The 17,013-nt window shown below is 35.9% G+C and overlaps 1 protein-coding gene across 1 annotated transcript in view; it reads right to left on the bottom strand.

Moving 5' to 3' along the window:
• Window positions 1–17,013, bottom strand: part of MAP3K4 (mitogen-activated protein kinase kinase kinase 4) — a 65,880-nt gene that overhangs the window by 32,786 nt on the left and 16,081 nt on the right. Inside the window, exons 3-10 of the mRNA XM_014876009.2 lie at window positions 14,568–15,949; window positions 10,574–10,816; window positions 6,393–6,539; window positions 5,086–5,243; window positions 4,642–4,758; window positions 4,125–4,224; window positions 3,955–4,038; window positions 1,686–1,952 (exon numbers count right to left, since the gene is read on the bottom strand). Coding sequence (XP_014731495.2) covers window positions 1,686–1,952; window positions 3,955–4,038; window positions 4,125–4,224; window positions 4,642–4,758; window positions 5,086–5,243; window positions 6,393–6,539; window positions 10,574–10,816; window positions 14,568–15,949 — 2,498 coding nt within the window. The remainder of the gene's footprint in view (window positions 1–1,685; window positions 1,953–3,954; window positions 4,039–4,124; window positions 4,225–4,641; window positions 4,759–5,085; window positions 5,244–6,392; window positions 6,540–10,573; window positions 10,817–14,567; window positions 15,950–17,013) is intronic.

Here is a 17,013-nt window from a genome sequence, read left to right as displayed (position 1 = left end):
CAGAAAAGCTTGATGCCGGCAACTAAACTCACACTCTCATCTAGTGAGTAGAGTTCCATTAGGGTAAATGCCACAGCAAGCTTTCAGGGGGAATATATGGTCTTGTTTACTTCTGGAAAATACGGGAAACACTGCATTAAATTATCTTCAGATTAGCTATACACAAAAAAAAAGCAACAGAGAAGCAAAAATAATTCTATTTTCTCAAAGCAGACAGAAATAACAATTGTCACATAAACGAAGGGGTTTTATCCAAGAAACACAATATTTTTTCATTTTTTCAGGACAAAAGCCCACTATCGAATAGGGAAAGACACACTGTATTTGCTCAAATTTTCAGAATTATCAATATGTGATGTGTTTTGGAAACCAGAGCTCTGATATTGCACAAGTCTATAAAAGCATACAGTCACAGATGGTGCTGCCATACTAAGGTCTGCTGATTTCAAACCACAGACAATGCATCTGCAACAAGTTACTCACAAAATAAGACCTAGTTCATCCTGATTTTCAAGACCTCTGCCCCAAAGAGTAATTTCATGCTCAAAATTCTTTAAGTGTTGATGAGATTCTTTCATTTGATGAGTATTTAACTAACACCTTACATTTTCTCTAGTTTGCAATCAAAATGTATTTTTTAAGGCAGAATCTTTCTGAAGGACTTTTTATTTCCTAACCTTTCAATCTTGGATTTTAAAAAACCTAGTAATTGTTATAGACATAAAAACACACACATATAGTGTTTTATGTACACTCACATATGGAAGAAACCATTTGTAAATAAATTTTCATCTATTGCTGTTTTCATTTGCTGAATGAAATACTAACTTTGATAGAAGTCTGAAGAATTTCTAAGCACTTAATCAAAGGCTGGCTTTTATTGTTCAACTGGAACAACAGGCAAACAAGAAACATGTTTGCACGTTAAAAGCAGAAGTATGTAGAGGAGTGACTTTTTCAACTGCTTGTAACTGCTAGAACCATCTGAATGCCAAAGGTCAGGCACAGTCACATGGAAAGTCTCTCTCTTCATGGACAGTACAGCCCATTTATGGTAGGGATCCAAGGAACTGACATATCAAAAGGAAAATCCATATAGCTTAACCTTAAGGATATGAGAACACAAGGGGCAGGGAACTGGCTCAGCTGTCACAGTGCAGCACAACTGCTGGCAGGGAAACCCTGTTGGCTTGGGAAGAAGGAAAGTATGACTGGAAACATTTCTTCCTGCAGAACTGTTGAACATCCAGTTAACTTCCAGAGACATTTAACATTAAATGTCACAATTCATCCAAAATCAAGACTAACTGGTTTCATGCCTCAGTGCATGGAAAGCACACAATCACCACATGTTCTTGGAGACTGATGACTTCTTAATAAAATGTTCCATTTCCAAGTCTTACCTGCACTTCTGAACACCCAACTAGGTATTAGAAGTATCTCTATTTATTATAGAAGTACAACTCTGAAAAAGTCACATTTGTAGAGACTGATTCTGCCAAGAAATGCTACAAGCCATTTAATATTTGCATTTAACACAACTAAGAATCAAATTTATTCCTGATTTTAACTTTTTGTAACCTATAAAAGGACACATGCTTCACTTGAATCACTCTAGTTAATCTGACAGAATAAGCATTCCTAGAAGTGTGGAGACAACAGTGAGGGAATAAGAGCAAACCCACCTGCATGGTGCGCAGCGTATCAACAGTTTCAACTTGTGGCACGACTTTGACTGGCTGACCCTCCCAAGCACTCCAGCTGTCATCTAACTCATGGTCTTTGTCACTGTGTTTGGTCATTAGCAAGTAGGCCTCATAGGTCAGCTCATCTGAATCCTTGGAGCAATCCTTCCCAGCGGCCGCATTGAGGAGCTGCAAAATCACAGATTTTTCCCCCGCAATACTGCCTGGTACAAATACTTGTAAACTCTCGAGTCCGGGAATTTGCACCTGCAGAAAAGAAATACACTGAATGAGTAAATCTCACTGTCTTTTATGAAAAAATAAAAAGGATGAAAGAGGTAGCATAATTCAAGCAACAGCAAGAATCTCCATCCTAAAAAGTTGCATAATATACATACTAAAATGATACCTTCAGCTATTTTTGCATTGAAAGTCAAAATGCATTATAAATTATTTCTTTCGAAACCCACTGGATCACCATTTTCAGTGACTTTTCTGTGTACTTCAAGTTAATCTTTCTACATATTCTTCTAAAGGAATCTTGTTACAAAAGAAACAAAAGTTTCACATCTATATATGTATGCATACTCGAGTATAAAACATATACACACAGTTTAAAAATTAAGTTAGTCAACAAAGAGTAGAGTACTAAGAGAAAAATTCCTTCAGAATTCATACATTTCTCAATGACTACAAAAGACAAAGAGTAAACAAAAACCTGTCTAAAAAAGTATCAGTTATTCTTCTATTTTCATAAAAGCTAGATTAAGTCCAGTTAGAGCATTCTCTGTTAATAAAATACTACTGTTACTACTAAAAAACTACTTCCAATTATATCTGTCACATTGATAGCAATACTTAACCAAGTTAGGCATCAGAAGTAGACTGTGAAAATAGTAAAACAGCCAGTATCTTGACTTGACATGAGGTAATTGACTCATGGAGTGAAATTCTCTCCTTTCAGAGTGGGATGTCATCAAGCTAAGACGAAATACTGCACTCTGCACTTTTAAGATTAGGCAGACATATGTTATAACTAAAACTGTTATAATCTGTAGGCCAATGCAAAATACTAGACAGTTGTTACTAAAAGCTAAATTAGACTCCCAAAACTAATGATCATCTGCCTGAAAAGGCTGTTAAAAATTTAAGCTCCCTACATGATATTAGAGGGCCAATATATATAAAGTGTTCATTATCAAAACATGCGTCATTTAACTCATGTATGAAAGATGTGTCAAACTTGAGACACAATTTTTTCTTTAAAAATGTACATAATAAAAAGATACAATCTTTAAAAGGTCTACTACAACTAATATGGTGTCTTGAAGCAGCCAAGACTACATACTTGAGGGACAATATTTTATAAAGTAAACATATCCTTATTTCCCAGGCTATTTTCCAACTCAATTCACAGACCAGGGCCCCAATGATTCAGTTGTTCTATTCATGTATTTACAACCCTTTATGAACTTCTCTCTTATGAACTTGTTTGTGTCCCCTTAAACGAATTTCTGTATTTAGCAAACATTTACATAAATCTAGCAAGAATTATGTCATGAAGAAGTTAGGGCATTATTTCCCAACTGCAAATTATATCTATATTAAATGTTTGGAAGGACAAAAAAGAACAGCAGGTCTAAATACATTTGACCTGTTGAAGCAAACAACTTAATTAAACTACAAAAAAGACAGGAATTTTTAAGGAATTTTGCAAAACCACAAATGGGGGACTTTACATTGCAGTAAATATAGAGCACCAAGAGCTTAAGTTACTTCTGCTGTATAACAGTCTTCTAGCAACAGTTACTCTGGAACAGAACAGAGTCCATGCATTTCTCATGTCCTTAGGACTCTCTAGGAATCTTGCTAAAGCAGACCTCCACTCTAACACTGTTGCTTTATAAAAACAAAACACAGGTCTATAGTCTGAGATTATCTACTCAAACACATATCCATTTACCTTATAGATTTGAAAGCATTTGTTTCGTAGCACTCATTACTAAGTGTTATTAAACAAAAAGGTTTTTCCTCAGTCACAAAGAGAATCTTTGGAAAAACAAGGAATTAAGACACTGATTTCCCAAAACACAGACTACCATTCTCACTCATACAAACACAAGTACAGAATTTGACTACCTCAATTCAGTATTAAATATACAATACTTTAAATGTTGAAATATAGGTGTCCCATTAAAAAACTAAAGCATGCCAATATTTGGCATTTTGCTTAGCATGCCTCTAAACCTTATTACCTATGTGAATTTACCTTCACATACTCTTTTGTTTTCAGAGCATTCAGAAGATCTCGCACAGGGGCTGACAATGCAAATTCTGCTGCTATTTCAAGGTCCTACAAATAATGACAAAACAAAGGAATATGCTTTCAGACTAAATTTCTTTAAAACATATAAATAAGAGGAGACTCTGTTAACTTACCTTCCTCAGCATTTTAGCAAAACCAAGAGCTTTGGAGGCTCTTTCTCTTGCTTCATGGAACAGCTCTTTCAGTGCTCGGCTGGTCTCTATAACAGACCTCCTGAAACATTGGAAGAAATCAAATAACAATGTTTTAACAAACCATATTACACTTATACAGCCATTAGAAAATAATTATTTGCATATATGTTAGTAAAAAGAACATAAATATTTGCAAGCAAATGACAAATAAATTGAACTTGAGTAGACACATTTTTGGTAAGAATATAAAATCTAATTCAAATATCATTACATAAACAACCTCTCGTAGCCTGAATTAAAGAGAAGGTTACTAGGCTTCAAAAAAACAAAATGCTGGTTCATTACTACTGCACACAGAAATATAGTGATACAGTCTATGGAGCCTTGCATTTACCAAGTTTGCATTCTAATGAATAAAATACATTAAGCATCTGTCAGAGGAAGAGAAACATATGTAAGTGTTTTGTTGTTATTATTAAGCCAAAAGGCTTAATACCTGATTTCATCTGATGCAGTACTGTCATCGGCACTGGCCCAAAATTCATCACAACTGTCTTGTAGTCCAGAATCTAAAAATATTCCTGTCGATTTCAGCAGCATTCCTGCAATATCACTGTAGCAACAGAAATGGTGGAACTTCAGAGTGTTATTGAGGTAGCACGGCATCTTAAACTTCTTCCTTTTTAATGCAAGACAACTGTTGCCAAGTCCACATACAGGAACAAGCAGCATCTTGGGGCCCATGGAAGCCACCTGCACCTACTGCATCCTACACCTACAATCACTGCAATGATCTATTCACAATAATACATTCACAAAGACTACCAGCTGCTTAATGACATCTCAAGAAGTCCCATCTGAGAACCCCAAACAAGTGCTGATTTGAATACCCCTCTGGTATAATACAACACCATAAGGAAAAGAATTAAATAAAACCTACCAAAATAGTTTTCCAGCTTGAGCTTCACCACCTCTTATATAAGGAGTTATTTCTTTGGTGAAATTCCATTCTTCCTCCAACAGATTTTTTAAACTATGAGATGCTTGAGGTAACTGCTGCAGCATTTGGATCCAGCTTCGCATATAATCAAAGTAAACCTGAACATGGAAACAAATAATTTAAACAGAAATCGTTACACGAGGTCTTAAGGACTAGAACTTCTCAAACCAACAAACTCAGTAGCATACAATTTTTAGAAGGTATTTCTACAATAATTTCCATTTGCTTCACCTGAAAATGCACTCCAAGTCTTCATATAAAAGGTGCAATTTATGGATCAGCAAATATTAAATTCTTTGTCTCCACAATACCTTCCTGAAAATATTGACCACCTTGCTTGCTGTGCTGCTATTTACCATTGTATTAGTGAATTCCCACAGTACCCAGAGTTTTTTAAGCTGAACTGCTGAAAAACTGTATCTAAACTTTTTATTAATTGGATTACATCGAAAGGTTTTACCTCAACATATCCTCCTGGATATAGATAAGTGCTGTGAAAAGGCTTCTGAGATTCTACATCACTTTAGATCAAGTCTTATCTCTCACCTTTATTTACTATTGTTTTAAACCAATATAAAAATACAGGTAAATTCAATTTTTCTTCAACCATCTGCCCTTCAGGATTATATTGACTGCAAAAAATTACCTGCAATTTGTTTTAGTTCAATAATCTACAATATACCTACTCAAAAATGGTATAAATGGTAAAAATGGTAAGATGCTTTCTATTAGTTCAAGTATTTTCAGACTACACTTTAAAAATGCCAAGAATATTTTGGGTTGAAAAGGACCTTAGGGATTATCCAGTTCCAACTCCTATCTTTCAGAGGCCAAGTGTTTTTCTTAAAAAGACTTCTTTAACTAATGTAACAATGAATACACATTAAAAATAAGGTATTGCATTAATGCAATGCCAATACAGTAAGATATAATGTTAGTCAAAAAATCGTATTTTATTCAATATTAAAAGGTTATTAAAAGTTTAGTTCAAACTTATGAAATTTACTGTTCTATATATGAACCGTTTTGGTAAATACAGGCAATTTACAGGTAAACTGTACCACAGAACAAAACCCAGTACTGCTAAAAACATTGCTAAAACAGCATTCTGTGTTAACTTTACAAGTCCATTAAAATAATGAATTTTTATCAAAGTAGGGAAAGAAAAAAAAAAATCCCTAAAAGGGATAACAGATTTCTATTAGCAGATTAATACACTTACTTGAACTCTCCTTTTTGAAACTCACCATTAACATTTTATGCAGATCCTCTTCAAAAGAATCAATGTTGCAATCAATCTTTTGCAAGTCATCTAACACTTCCCGTAACATGAACTGGTAATATTGCTTCATTAAGAGTCCACCCTTCAGAACTTCTTTACACTCTCTCACTAGCTGCAAGAGAAAAACCCCAAAACTGCCATCAGTCAAGACATTAAATTCACTCCCTGTCAGCCCAGTTTCTCCAAGTATATTAGTTTGCCACTCAATAATTTCTACAGCTTTTTGAAACAAATAGTTGCTCTGCACATCTGCAGTAAATATGTCATTAGTTTTCCAGGATTATTTAATTGCAAGCCCATTATTTGCCACATCAATGTAAATGGAGATGGAAGCAGATGTTTCAGAGTTACTCCCTGCAAAATGTCACAGCAAGCAGCTTACTAGATAATGAGTTTAGAAAGGGGCAAAAGAGCTTACAGTCACGAAATCATCACTTTCAATGGAAGTAAGTCAGGAACAGTACACAATGTGTTTAACATATGCTTAGAGAAATGTTTTACTACAGTGAATTCACTGTCAATCTCCTGTGCCCTGAATTTCAAAATCTGTATCAGGCCTGAAAACAACTAGTGGTTTTTTGTTGCTTCCCTGGGCAAAGCTAGTATGAGTAAAGTTCTCTTTCCAACTGCAGAAGCGGTCTCCTTTGGAAGAGCTGTCACCTCTCCCTGAAAGCTTAGACTTTATCTATTTCAAGAGACATGCACAACCACAGGTACAGGAGTACATAATAAGCAAGGAACATTTCAAGTCTACAATAGCAAACGCCTTTCTTTCAGTAGCCCTTCAAGTGCTAAGTGCGTATTCTGAAATCATCATCAGTCTTCAGGTTTGACAATCCCTGATCTTTTCTGAGGGTCAGTAGGAATGGAATTGCTGGCTGATTAATACGCTTTTTTAAATGCTCTATAATGGCTCTCTTGGCAAAGTAATATATCAATACAGTGGACTCAATGTATGAGAAATTATAATGGCACAAAAGCAGAAAACATACAAGAATGCTATTAGTATGACGAGAGTCCTTGGAATCTTTTACAGGCCAGAACACATTATGTTGTGCTCCTTGATGTGCAGATGAAACAAGGATAATAGTCTCAACTCTACAGTTTAAAATTTACCAAATTAGGTGGAAAAGAGTAAAAAAAGTGATTTTTATAAGGTGGAAATTAAAAAGGATACTTTTATATCCCTAACATGTCATAAACTTTTAAATTAATGTCCTTCTTCACTCCACTCAATCACATCCAGTGTACTTTGTGTTAACCTATGGGGTTTTTTCCCCTTCTATGCACATCCATTCCAAAATAAACTTGAAAAACTTCATTAAAAATGGAGTTTATTTAAATAATACTTTTACAGGCGTATACTATTGAGTAACAGAATACAGGATTTACAAAAAAACAGTAGAGCTAATCTTAGTGTCAGCTTTTAAAACCGAAATTCATGAGGCAGTGGCCAAACAAAATTTTGGTGTATAATGAGCACATAAAAGAATATACAGTTTAAATTGAAAATATTATCACTATTACTGGTTTGATGGGTTGCTTTTTGTTTAGGTAGTTTATTCAATAAATTATTTTCTCAAAGGAGGTGGGGCAAGACAAACAATACCAAATTTAACAACTAAACAGAAATAACCCACATGCATACACACACATCCACATCTCAACATGAATGCTGAATCTGAGAACCATCTTGAACTGTTCAAGTACTAAACTGCCATTAAAAGAGAACTGCTCCCTCCAATGACACAGGATTATCAGGATTACTAAAGCTAGTACTGAATGCAAAACATGGACAAAAAGGAGGAAGGCAGCAAGAAAGGACAGGAGAAAAGGCACATTGTAAGAGGCATATAATCTGTATTAAATTTCCTTTTTGTGTATATACTTTTTATTGAAAATCAGATCAATTTTTTGAATATAACTGACTTGCTAGTAATACAAAAATTTAGTATCACCTTTTGAGTGACAAGACTAGCATATCTGATACATTCACACAGTACTGCTACATATTTCAAATGGTACCAAAAAGCAAGAGATGCTTAAAGGTCTCAGCGCCTCAAGTAAGATTCACTATGTCAATCACTACAAAAAACAGACCACGCTGTGCTACTTGCATACAAAGAACAATTCAGGGATTGGGTTTGTTCAGCCTTGAAAAGAGAATATGCAAGGGGAATTTAATCACAGATTTCCAATGCCTTGAGGACAGTTGCAGAGAAAAATTCAACAATAAAGCAACGGCTCTGGCCCTCAACACAGAGAAAGCCAATACATAACAGCCTACCCAGACCATCTTAATGAAGGAAATGGAGCAGTGCCACTTCCAGAATGCTGTGCTGCAGCACCAGCCCTTCTTCCTGAATAGTACCTTGAAAGAATTGAAAAATTTTATGTCTGCAGTTAAGACGGCCCATCCCTGCCCAGTGGCCAGGAGAGCAGCATGACTGAAGATATCTGGGTTGATGATATTTCACATGGTCATCTTCTGATGGCTACACAGTGTGGTGCAGGACCTTAATGAGGTCCCTCTCAGTTGTCTCTTCTCAAGGCTGAACAGGCCCATCTCCCTCAGCCTTTCCTCACAGGAGAGATGTTCCAGGCCCCTAATCATCTTTGTCCTCCACTGGACCCAGTCCAGGAGCTCCATGTCTCTTGTACTGAGTAGCTCAGAACTGGAGCTCAGTGCACCTCACTAGGGCTTGAGCAGAGGAGCAGGATCACCTCCCTCAACCTGCTGGCAATTCTCTGATATGACAATAAAACAATCTAATTTGGGGATCAACCTAATTGTAGGACCCAGCTTCCAGAAGGTTGGATGGACCAGAGTATCTCTAATCCAGTCTTCTCTGTAATTCTGCAATTCTGAGTTCTGTGAACTTGCAGAATAACACAAAACTCCTGGACTCTTCTTTTAAGCTTGCTCAAGATTTTAGAAATTATAATTCTTCAGGAAACAATCAGATCTATTTGTGAAACATCCTCCACAGCTCCTTTGCCTCTTCAGAAATATTGTGTGGGAAGGGAAACATTTGCCGAGCTGAATTCATTTTTTCAATGTCATTAGTAAGGCAGCATCCACCACCAAAACAGTCTGGTACAAATGCATTGTTTTCCAGGAGGAAAGTGTAATTTTTACTTAACTTGGGAATCCCACAAGGAGCACACAAAATGTTAAGGGGGAAAAAAAACAAAATCACCCCCTCTCTGAAGGGCATACTGTGTTTAACAGCAGAGTATGCTATGCAACATATTACTCTACGACTGTTAAGCTGAATTTGTAGGCTTCAATCAATGGGGAGAGCAAGCGAGAGCATAAGGGGGAAAGGAAGAGAGGACAAATTTATTTGGGACCACAAAGTAACATACCAATGGATTTTGGATCAGCAAATAACTGGAATGTGAGATCATAATCAGTCCAAGAGCTTATTTAGATGTTTAGTCTTGGAGATCATCTGATAAAACCCCAATGTGGTTATGCTTGCCAGGATGCAGGGAGATCAGATGAATTAAGTAGGTCCTGGACTATACTTTGAGAACTGGCATTGATTTTAACAGCCTTCATTGTACTTGATAGCCTCCATAAAATAAATCCTTATACAATATTCTCAGCCAGTGACAGGACTGAAAATCTTGGGTCACTGCCCACAGAAAATAAAACAACAGGCTGGGGAAGGTTTTTTTATTTCATTTTTCTTCTTAATTAACTGTCACTATGTGACTACCGCATGTTTGCAGATGTCTTACATTCACAAGAGAAAAAAATCAAATCACAGAAAAATGAAAATACAGACCCTTAAAACTACTTACATTATCTAAGACACTCAAATAGAGGAAGATGTGCTAGAGAAGATTATACAGCTTATAATGCAACTGGAACCAGTACTGATTACTTTTGTTGGCTAATAATATTTTTATCACCTGTTCTGATATAGAAGCTTAAATTAGAGACCTATACACGACCAGTTATTTTATTATGCAAAAAGTAGATCTCCATATGAAATACAAGACTATTTACAAAAATTATTACATAATTATACATTATAATTTCTTACACTAATCCTCTATTAGCTGACATTTTATCATAATGAAATGACAAAACATTTCAAACAGGAAATATATATTAAAAAAGCAATTGAAGCAAACCTGTTTAATACTCAAAAGAGATGGCTCGCCAGCAGGTCTTTGTTCCAACCTCAGCTTGAGACATTCATGGATAACATTGAGCAGGACTCGGCAGAGAACCAAGAATGCAGGTTCAAAGGATGGCAAATCCATGGATTTCAACTCCTCCCATGATACAGCACTGCATTTTTGCTCGCAACAAGGTGGGAAATTTAGTAACTGCACATAATCTGAACATAACATGGGATCTGGAAATTCTGAAAACTGTAGAATGATACAAAAATAGGTATCATGAAAAGGATCCTTAAAAGTCTTTAGGATTTTGGATTTAAGTAGCATGCACAGAAGTATTTTTAAAAGACAATATTCTATTAGCTGGCAAGTCAACCACACAGGTTTCAAGTTTATATCACTGGGGGATTTTTAAAGCTAACAACTTCTTTAAGGATCATCAGTCTCAGGAAAAACAACTATGGACCCTTGGGAATGAAAAAAATCACTTACTTTATGTTTCTGTTATGACATTATCTAGAGAAACAATTGTACACTAAGCTACATCAGGTACATAACCTCATTCCTTTTCAAATAAATAATGCATATATTGACATAAAATTCCACATTGTAAATCAATGCAATATTCAAAGAAATGTCACTAGCTAACCTAAGCCAAAGTACTGAAAAAGTACGTTTTGAATTTTGATAGATTTTAGATTTAAACTGTTTAAAAAAGGAAGATGAAATCTAGACATCAAGCTAGTTTGTTGTTTTGGGGATTTTGGGGGTTTATTTTTAAATAATAAACTTACTTTTCATTTACATTAAGATTCCATTTAAATTAAATTGCTTTTCTAATTAGAGAAAATAGTTGAGACTCTATGAAATAAATATCCTAGAAATCGAAACTATATCCCTTCTGATAACATTCTAAGCAAGGCTGTACATGGAGGTACTCTGGGATTTAATTTAGAAAGAAAAGTTGGACTGAAGAACATGTGTAGCTCCTAAAGATAGCAACACACTGGTCATCATTTAAGGATAAGATTTGTTTCAGATTAAGTTTCTTTTATTCTTTTTCTCATTTCTCAGCTGCTAACTATGACATTTAAATATCCTTCATTCATATAGTAGAAATAACTAGCATTTTCTAGGTTTTTCTTCAGCCAAATTTAAATAACACCATTTCCAAAAGGGAGAAAAACATTACCAGTAATTAGAGTATGATAATGATAAAACTACTGTCTAGAAAATTTAAAAAACCTTTTAAGCTCATAATCTAGCAGAAAATTAAAACACATATCTTCTTAGATGCAATATTAATGTTTTCTTTTTACTCTCTTTAAAAGGAACTTATAGCACCAGAATAGCATCAGAGTTAAAGATTTTTATACAAGGAGTTTTCATTAATAAACAGATCACGAAAAGTCTACACTTCCACAGTACAACAAAAAAAATTAAGAAATACAATCCTCATCGCGATGCAAATACAGTTTGGGAAAATTCAGTTCTTATAAAAATATTAAAGAACTAGTCTATGAGCAAAAATAACACAGCCAAATTGAATAAATTTGTATATCCTTTTCTAGCATCAAGGATAACAGTAAATGACATTAGGGCTTAGTACTAGACACCTAAACTTTTATTGTTCAATCTGACTAATTTTAATCTTCTGCAGACCCAATCTGAAATGTTTCAAATACTTCTGATAAAAACCTCAATAAAAACTCTAAGTCGTTTATTGAGATCATACAAAAGCCACACTCTAAAGTGGAGCTAGCTGAATAACAGGGTACACAAGCTGAAATAAGTTCTATTAAAATAACATCCAATTTCATACACTAAAATTAGAAATATTATCCATCTTCACCAAGAATAAAATTGCATGACTTCTACACAGAATGGACTCTGTACTGCATAGAGCTCTGTAGAAGTACCAGAGCCTACAGAGGAATCAAACATGTTTTAGAAAACACTAAGACCAGAAATACGTATAAAGATTTACACATATTTAGGATGAAATGAACACTAAAATGTATACAGTGGAAGAATACAGAAAGCACATTTTAGATGCATTTTAGACACCATTTAAGCAACAGTAGAAACAAAAAGAAACAAAAGTACGTCCAGAGACTTGTAAGTGTAAGTACACACATAAACACAGAGTCAGGTTACAAAAGTAACAGAAACAATAAAGATTAACAGAATACTAACAACTCTGTAAGCATGCAAATATCAAACTGACCTGCACTAAAAAAAAAACACTACATTCAAAGTATTGTCAGATGCAAGACCAAGAAACTGAAACCCATCTCTTCCATTTTAGTATGAAGTCATCTTTTGCTGCACTAAGTACCACAATTCTGACAAAGAGTTATTTGTGGTTTTTTCTGATAACATCCTTTAAATACTGGTGCAGGAAAGCAGTTTACAATTTGTAACATTCACCTTTACTACAAAACGTTTCTTAAAAGAGAATAATATTCCAAAGAAAAGGCAGTAAGTACTGAAAATGAACATTCAAAGTAGTCACAAGGGTAGAGAAGGGAGAAAAGATTACCCTTACATCTTTTACAGGTAATCCAACACTACATTAGCAGAAAGTTTAATTCTGTGAAGCTGCAGCAAAAACTCTAGCTACTTAATGTTTCATTAAATTGTTTTAAAAACCCTTATGCAGTCAAAACTTTTGAGGTATTTCGCAGTTTCAAAAATATATTCAAAGTCCATTTTCAATACCCCCATATTACATCTTGTTCCGATTTTTTGTTAGATTTATTTCAACCTATATATTGAGCTGAACTTTCTAAGAGTATGCAGTTTGGGGCTGCTATTGATTACTGCAACTAGGTTAAGTTTTGCTTAGGCACTTGACTCCAATGAAATGTTCACTCATTGCTAAAGCAAATTTTCTAAAAGACAAGCTGAAACCAATTAGAGAATAAATAAAAACTCAACTAATGGCTTCATTTCTACAGTAATATCTACACTAGTAACACTACAAATAAAAACTTTCAAAATCAAATAGCTTTATATTTATAAATTTATTCATCCTAAAAAAATAACCTCTAAGGGAGATCAACAATTCTTGTTCCTTTTGCAAACATGAAAATCAACATTAAGAGATCTGCAACATTTTAAAGACCACATATGGTATCTGTATCAGAATGGGCATGCTGGCTAAGAGATGCCTTTATCCAGAAGTCACAGTGTCACTTTACCAAGGAGAGCATGTAATCCTTACCACCAATTTTTCCTAGCATAAAGATGCCTGCAAGTTGGATAACAGTTTATATTCAGAATCAATACTCTGTCTTGAAAGAATTAGTGACCACATCTTACAATATGAAACTACTGTCCTTCATGAACTTCTTAATTCCTACATTGGTTTTATTAACTCAGAGTCATTCTTAATTAAGAATATAAAATGACCCAGAGAAAAACATTAATTAAGCTAAAATCCAGGTAAAGAAAGCAACACACTAATATTAGTTGTTTTCATAGATTTCAAAGTTGAGTCCATTCATTCATCCCCTCTCTCCTCAAGCATAATGTGCCACCACGATACTTTATTTATGCAGATGAGAAAAACCACGAAAAAAAACTACAGTGACATTTTTATAGAATGTCTTGCAGAAAAACATCCAGTCTTGAAGACAAGAAAAATTACCACCTCCATAGCTGATTTTTCTCACAATTCAACTGTTGGGCCTAATTTTCCACAATGATTTTTCTGACTTGTTGATTTAGACATTAGAAAATATAATGAACCAAGATGTTATCACAAAAATGTCATTTCAATTACAAACAAGAACAGAGTATGAAGCTTTTCACGCAAATTCAGTCGAACAACAGATTCATTTCTGTGGAAGGAGAACTGGGTTCCTAATCATAATATACACTGTTTTTCAAAAACCAGCTAAGCAACCAAAATGTTCCTAAGATCCCAATTCCTACGTTTTCATTTAGGAACAACACAGCAAGGAGGTACTCCTTTTATCCATGTACACTAGTAACCTACCTCCAGCTGGTGATCACTCCTTACCAACGCCATACGGGCTCTTTGCAATGAACCATGCATTAGCTTGTGCAGTCTTAAAATCAGTTTCCTCAACCCCATTTGCTTCAGTGCTTTATCAACAAACGGCCTGTAAATAGAGGTCAAACAGTGTTGGCTGCAGCTTCCCTCAGCACTGCATTCTGGAATAACCCAGGAAGTAGAGTCATCCTCAGATTCAAGCCTATCAAGTCTCCTTGAAAAATGGTCCTGAAAGTCAAAATTTGGCTTATTAGTAAAATTGTTCTTGATGGCTTGTCTAAGTTCCTCAACATTCTCCTCAGAGATTTGTTCTTCACCATCACTCTCCTCTGTGCATGTTCCTGAGGATTCCTTTACTTCTGTTTCCCTATCAATGTCTTCATCATCTGGATCATTGTCCTTAGACAGTCGAGGAGAAGGAATTTCAAACACTGGCCAGCCAATGTCAGAAAGATTTTTGATGCCCAATACAGTTCCCATAATCCTTAGTTTCTGGTTTAAGTCTTTTGTAATATTTAACCATAGACAGAGTGCCTGCACCCTGTCTTGGAAGTCCTTTGCAGCATACTTTTCGTAGTCCTTTTGAAGAGCCTGCAGAGATGGATAAAGTGCTTCTATGTACTCCAGCAGCTCCATTATTCGCTTTACCTGCTCAAATGAGACCCGCTGGCGATGGAGGTGTTCATGGTAACTTGAGTAAACCAAAGCACTAGTTCCATGTGTCGATTTGCAAACTCCTTCCCCTGAAGTACCATTGAGACTAGCTCCATTTTTTACAGAGGAGAAGCTTCCGTAGTCCACTTTGAAGGTGAGGATTTCATTGATGATATCGGGGATAGCCTGACGGGCTGCATAGAGATAGAGGTCTTGGTCATTAATGCTCCGGCCAGCATGCCAAGCTTGCAGCTCCAGCCAGATCAGTTCATTGGATCGGTTCAACCAGACAGAGGAGGTGTTTTCCTGTCCCCTTTGTTCCCTGTCCTTTTTCTTCGAGACTGAGGTAAGTTTTAACAAAAGCCGCAGGGTTTCAAAGAATTTTAACCGGTCTGCTGGGCAATCAGTCCTAGAAGTCTGGCGTGTAGTTCTAGGTATTGGCATGGGCACAGAGACTGGAAGCTTAGCATGGCTACAGCCAAGGCTGAGGTAAGGCTTATTGAGATCAACATCTGGAATTGTTTTTTTTGGCAGAGATCCACCAACTGAGTCTAACATAAATGAGCACTGCACATTTTTCTTGTGATCTCGTTCTGTTGTCCTTAGGGCATCTCTGATCTTTTTCCCTTGCTTATAGCTGTGCTCCTCCACATTCTCAATGGTTTTCCCATTGTCTTTATGCAAAGACTGAGATGGCACACTCATCTTTTCTGTAAGCAAAGAAAAAAGAATGTGACTGCAGCAACAAGAAAAAGCATTTTTCAATTCAGTTCCCAATCACTTTTCCTAGGTTGAGCATAAAAATGTTTAATATCAGTAAAACAAAATAGGCATGGATAGGAGTGTAGTCTTATTATTAGAAGTTACCACTAGAATACCCTAAACGAAAGGATTTTTTCTTTTTCTCTTGTTTTATCTCTTTTGTAGAAAGGACCTCAGAGAATTCTCATCTTGAGTATGCCATCTAGTGAGAACTGAGTATGATCAAAAGGAAAAGAATGGTTTCCAAGCTCATTTTGCATACATTTGTCACACAACCTCCCAAACAAAAACTCAAAATGCAACAAAGCATTATCCCGGCAAAGTCAAACAATTAAAGAGACTCTACTGCACATGCAATCTCATAAAAGCTGGAGTATATACAGATTTTGAAATTTAGTTTGAGTGTACCAATCCTGCCTCTTGGGAAGGTTTATCTTGGTTCTGTGAACCCCTCTGTCACCTGAATACACTGACTTAGCACCTTGAGCCTACCTCCCCACTGTCACAACACACAAACACTTGTATTCTTCCTTACTATGGACAACAGCCCTTTTTCACCTAAAGGTGCAATCTCCTCCTCACCTCCTACTCTTTCCTCAGGAGCAGCAAACCTTGACACTTTTCCGCAAAACTATGAAAATCACTTCAGTCTAGGCTTTGCGGATCAGAATAGGAAGAACTGCTTGGCATGAAAAGAGTGGTTCTCTCAGAAGTGGTGGTAGGCAGAAGAGAATCTCTATGCAGACTACTGAAGTCCAGTAGCTCCAATTGATCAGCAGCTGGAACACAACAAGCTCCATGGTGACAGGGCCTCTGCTCACCCAAGAACTGAAAAGACTTTCAGAATGACGGCCAAATGCTTTGTCTGTTTTCTCTGACCACAGAGCTAGGCCAGGGAGAATGCAGGAAGGGGCATTTTGCATTGGCAGGCAAGCAGACTGAAAATGGAGCTTGACAGAGGTGAAACATATACCCACTTCACACAGACTTTAAGATTATAAATGAACCAACT

This window comes from Sturnus vulgaris, chromosome 3 (assembly GCF_052056855.1).
Source record: "Sturnus vulgaris isolate bStuVul1 chromosome 3, bStuVul1.hap1, whole genome shotgun sequence".
Taxonomy (NCBI): domain Eukaryota; kingdom Metazoa; phylum Chordata; class Aves; order Passeriformes; family Sturnidae; genus Sturnus; species Sturnus vulgaris.
This window is presented reverse-complemented; position numbering and strand designations above follow the sequence as displayed.